Source organism: Centropristis striata, chromosome 8 (assembly GCF_030273125.1).
Source record: "Centropristis striata isolate RG_2023a ecotype Rhode Island chromosome 8, C.striata_1.0, whole genome shotgun sequence".
Classification (NCBI taxonomy): domain Eukaryota; kingdom Metazoa; phylum Chordata; class Actinopteri; order Perciformes; family Serranidae; genus Centropristis; species Centropristis striata.
In genome coordinates, this window is record NC_081524.1 from 30,454,724 (window position 1) to 30,459,726 (window position 5,003).

At 43.4% G+C, this 5,003-nt stretch overlaps 1 protein-coding gene across 1 annotated transcript; it reads left to right on the forward strand.

The window, feature by feature from the left end:
• Window positions 1-522: 522 nt before the first annotated feature.
• Window positions 523-3,475, forward strand: LOC131976596 (transmembrane protein 74). Its single transcript, XM_059339696.1, has 2 exons — window positions 523-648; window positions 1,270-3,475. Exon 2 carries the CDS (start codon window positions 1,337-1,339, stop codon window positions 2,180-2,182), a length of 846 nt encoding a protein of 281 aa, XP_059195679.1. The 5' UTR covers window positions 523-648; window positions 1,270-1,336; the 3' UTR covers window positions 2,183-3,475.
• The last annotated feature ends 1,528 nt before the right edge of the window (window positions 3,476-5,003 follow it).

Below are 5,003 nucleotides of genomic sequence, written 5' to 3' on the forward strand. Positions count from 1 at the left end.
TAAATATTGAATTGCACATTATGAGTATTTATCTCTGCTGGCATCAATATCCCTGTATGATCCCTATAGGAATTTCAAGTGTGTCTGTGATATTCAGTACTCACTTTATAGCAATCTTGTGACACTTTATGGCTCTTCAGCTCCTGTAAATTCTCCAATAGAGACTTGCTTGATGCCTTTGTGGTATTTTTATCTCCTATGGCCCACTAACCTGTTCTTAGCCTCTATAGTAGCTTATAGTACAATGACGTTTCTATGGTATCAAATTCTCCTGAAATGTTTCCCTCAGGAGGAGCATTACTAGAAAAATATGATCGTCAGGTCCCAAGGTTCCCCCCGTCAGCCCTGCAAACCCTCATCCCGTGTGTGTGTTGACTGACTGGTTGTGATCTCAATCGGCTCACAGATAGCGAGGCTCCTTTCAGCGCCACAGCGCGGGCAGCTGAGGCTCTGTGTGTGGGAGGGACTAACGGAGAGCTCCCCTCAGTGCAGGCTGCTGCCACAGCATCGAGCAGAGGAGAGAGAGAATATATTCAAAGCATACTCACTGATAAGGCTTTCCTTTCTTTAATCTGTCCCCGTTATGTGCCCTCACCCGCTTATGTGTCTATGAAGAGGAAAAGGCGGAGGCGATGCTGAAGTAGCGCGGTGAGTTTATTTCTTTTTGATTTGTGCAGCCTGAGGAGGGTTTTGTTGGGGATTAGAGAAAGATAAAACCGTGTTGTGCATGACTGGTCCACCCTTTATGCAGAGGAGCATCTCACGTCTTGTGCTGAATTCAAATACAGTGTGCAGGAGTATTCAGACACATAAGGGAACTATTTTATGTGCTTTATATTAAAATTACCCCTAGTGTGCAATAATTTTCTCGGAAGTAGACCAACTATCATTATGTATAATTTATGTGTGTATAGTTTTGGCACACTTTTGCTTATATCCATTTTATAGGCTGTGTCTATTTGAAACAGAATTAGAAAATAATCTCGGTTAATACGTGGATTGTTTCCTAATTGGATACAGGGGTATTTGGCTAATCACAGCCACTATAAGCGCCTTTCACAAGAGAGGTCCGCTGATTTCCTTTAAACGATCTAATCAACTTTAAAGTGCGGTTGATGTCAGTTAAGCCTAAATGTATGGGTATTTGCGCTTCGTTCCAAATTACGCACAAGCGTTTGCGCATGGATGTAAGGTTTGACTCTTTGCAATGAGGGTAATCTAATTAAGATGCACCATTTAACTTGGAGCTTGTGTGTGTACTCTTGTTAGGGATGCTGTGGAGTGAAAACATCGTGGGAGGAAGGCTCAGAGTGAACCAGCGGGTGGTGAAACACGAATGGCTTCTCCGGAGCTGCTTCCCGCAGATGAGAGAGGCAAACCGCTCGATCCTGCCGACGTCCTTGACCGGGTTGCCAGCGCGCTGCATGTCCGTAAATCGGGCGGATCAACAGGAGGAGCGCTCCCGGGGGAGGGCTGCTGTAACCCGGCCCGCAGCTGCCATGGCCGGTGTCATTCAGCACCAAGGACGGCGCCGCGCAGGGCAGGCGCAGAGGTTAAACTCGGTCACCTCGGCGAGGAGAAAGTCCGGGTTTGCTGCGACGAGGAACTAGAGACATCTTTCACCTACATTGATGAGAATGTTAACCTGCGATTGGCCAGCCCGGAGACTAGTTGTAAAAGTACTCACAGACCTGTGCGCAACGGCGAGCCTTGCTCCGAGACTTTACCGGAGCTTTCCTTCATGTCCGAGGATGATCTCTCATTCGGAGAGGGCCCCGGGACTTCTATAGACTACGGGTTTATCAGTGCAGTCACGTTCTTGGTGACCGGGATCTCCTTGGTGATCATCTCCTACGCCGTGCCTCGGGATGTGGTGGTGGACCGTGACAGCGTGTCGGCGAGGGAGATGGAGAGGCTGGAGATGGAGAGCGCCCGCATAGGTGCCCACCTGGATCGATGCGTCATAGCGGGACTGTGCCTACTCACTCTGGGCGGCGTGGTGCTCTCCACGCTGCTGATGATCTCCATGTGGAAGGGGGAGATGTACAGGAGGAAGGTCATCGCTTATTCCAAGCGTTCAGCCAAACTGTATGGATCAATCAGCCTGAAAACTAGATCCAGTCCCAGCCACTCTTCTGCGCGCTTGTCCCTGGAGGAGGACATAGAGGAGACCTTGGCTTAAAATGCTGCTCTGTGTATAAACCTTTTGTGTATAACAGGAATTAATGCCATTCACACACATTCTCTAACATATTGTAGCCTGAAATTGTAAAAGTCTGCAACATTTTGTCTTATACTGTAAAAAAAAAAAAAAAAGCTTCAATACTTTATTGTATATCCACAGAAAGGACATGAAAAGCACTCAAATGCTAAAAGACTAATTACTGGGAAATCATTTTAGTGGTAGCAAAGTGTTCCCAAATGATTTAGAAAGGCACCATACCATAGAAGTGACTCGGAAAGATGTTAAGAGCTTTGTGTCACAAACACTGGATCACATTTTTTGTACCCAGGATGCAGCCTCTGAGAGCTTCCATTTATTATTAAGGCTATTCATATTTAATGCGAATGTCTCCAACAGAGAAACCGTGCACAGACACATTTCAGGAAGTAAAGGGAAGTGTGTGTCCGCAGGGCAGGAGAGTGGGAGTAAGGAGCGATGTAAAGCTGTCCCTGACCACTATGATGTGAGGGGAATCAGCTCAGTGGCCCACATGGTAATATCCAGTGACAGTCACTCTGGTGCAGTGCTGAGGTAAGCCAGTAAGCCCAGCTTCGTGCATCTGAGCCAAAGCTCCACGTCGGTTTGATTGTAGTGAGCCATTTGACTGCATTCGACAGTGCTGACACACTGTTCGCCCTCCTCTGCACTGGCTTGATCCTCTCTGCTCTTCTTCTCCTCCTCCTTCCTTTACCTTCACATCCCACATGTGACTTTCCTTTTCTCCTGCAGTTTTTCAGCTCTTAGAACAATGTATATTCACGCTTAGAGCGCGTGGAAAGGGTCCTTGACGACCACAGCCAAGTGCCTGTGACATTTTAAGGTTGATGAGCCTTTCCTTACCTTTCAAACTCTCTTCCTCTCTACGTGAGGACGGACTTAAGAACGCCTAATCACACATGAAAGAGTTGCCCTACTTCCAAAACCTTAAGCCTTCACTACTTCAAAGAGCTAATTACATTTCCAAAGTGAGGTATCATTCTTTGTAAAAGGTTATATTTGATGTTATCATGGTGATTTGCAGACTAAATTATTGCTGATGGCACAAAATGCTTAGGAAAAGAGATTTATCATATGCAGACTTGCTAAAAATGTTAATGCCCCAGTGTCCACGCAAGTCAGAAACCAACTTTGTGTTCTTGGAGGAGGAAGATTTTATTTTCTGTCTTTAAGTCCATGTGAAAGCTATACCTTCTCTTCTCCCTGGCGGTTATTATTGCTGTCTCAAGAGGCAAAAATAATAAAAAAAATTCCACATAATTCTCTTGAAAAACATTTTTTTGTCTGCAACCCTTTAAGGCTCATGAATCATGCATGAACCACTATAATTCTTTTATATTTGCATATATTCATACACACATCCAAACGTTGCATTCCACAAGACAAGTGCTAATGATTCTTATACAGTGTCACTGTTACCTTCTCCTCCTTTCATTTCTCAGGCTGTGTGACCCTATTTCAAGGCTTACATACAAAAGGACATGAGTCAGCCTCTATTAATGAGATGTGTAGGCTGATTACTCTATGGTAAACAGCTCAAGGCCACTCCATTGTTGTACTTTCATCCAGTTGCATTGCTTCTATGTCACCACATATTCAGTACAAAGACGGATGAAACAAGGTGTTTCACATGTAAAGACTAGATCACTGAAGTCTAATGATGTATTGAAGGTGCAATTAGTAATTACCAGCCACATGCTCCAAAAGACAGGGGACAGTATTTCACCAAGTGCAAGAATTGTATCATTTACTAAATGCAGCGATGACACTGTTGAATATTTTGATCAGTTAGACATGTAATCAAGCCTGCAATGTCTTCAAAAACGTATAAAGAACTTTTGACTAAAATTAGGACTTAATCTGGAAACCAGTTCAATCTGCCGAGTTCATGTTTTATTTGCTCTGGCAGATGTGTCTCGTCCTCTCCCATTCAGACAGATTTCCAACCGCTGTTAACCCATTGGGCCAATCACAACCATGTATCTTGCATAAGGGGGATTAGATGGCATGAACCAGTGCAAATTCAGATCAAACTGTCAAACTAGGCAACTTTGATCAAATATGATAAGATTCTGGTACTGCTTTGCCTATTACTCACCTCAAATTAAGAAACACATTTTAGTGTCAGGGCGCCATTTTTTGCCTGCTTGAAAATGAACCAAGTCCCACCCAAATTTGTGCTACGTCACATGCATTGTTACTCTGATTCGTTGGGGGTCATGTTTTGCTGTTCTGATTTGTTGTAGAGGTGTTTTGGTCTGTGCTTGTTGATAATGTGGCTTGGAAACCAAAAGTGAACAGAGAGTTATAGACTTATATGCATTTTTGACTTAGTCTGGTGATGTCTGGCATATTGAAACGTACACCCAAACAGATATTCTGTGTTCATATCTGTCTTCTTTCAAATCGCAGAGATAGAGCTAAAAGATCCATTGCAACATTATTTTAACGCCAAATTTTATTTTATATGTAAAGTCTTAATTTTTGTTTAATTTGTAAACTAAAGCTGCTAGCTGCTGTATAGCTAACAATATCTGTGTGCACTTAATTCTCTCTAAAGGCAAACTGGACATGCCAGTGACTTTCTATAGTCTCTTGAGGCATAACTCCTATTACAAGACAGGACAGGCCAGCATGCTTTCTTGATATCTCTGCAACACAACACATAGATGTCTTTGACATAACATCAACACTGTCAATTATTCACATTTTGTTGCTATTTCATTTTAAGAATGTTTTAAACTAAAAGTCTCATCAAATGTTACAGATTGCACCTTTAACC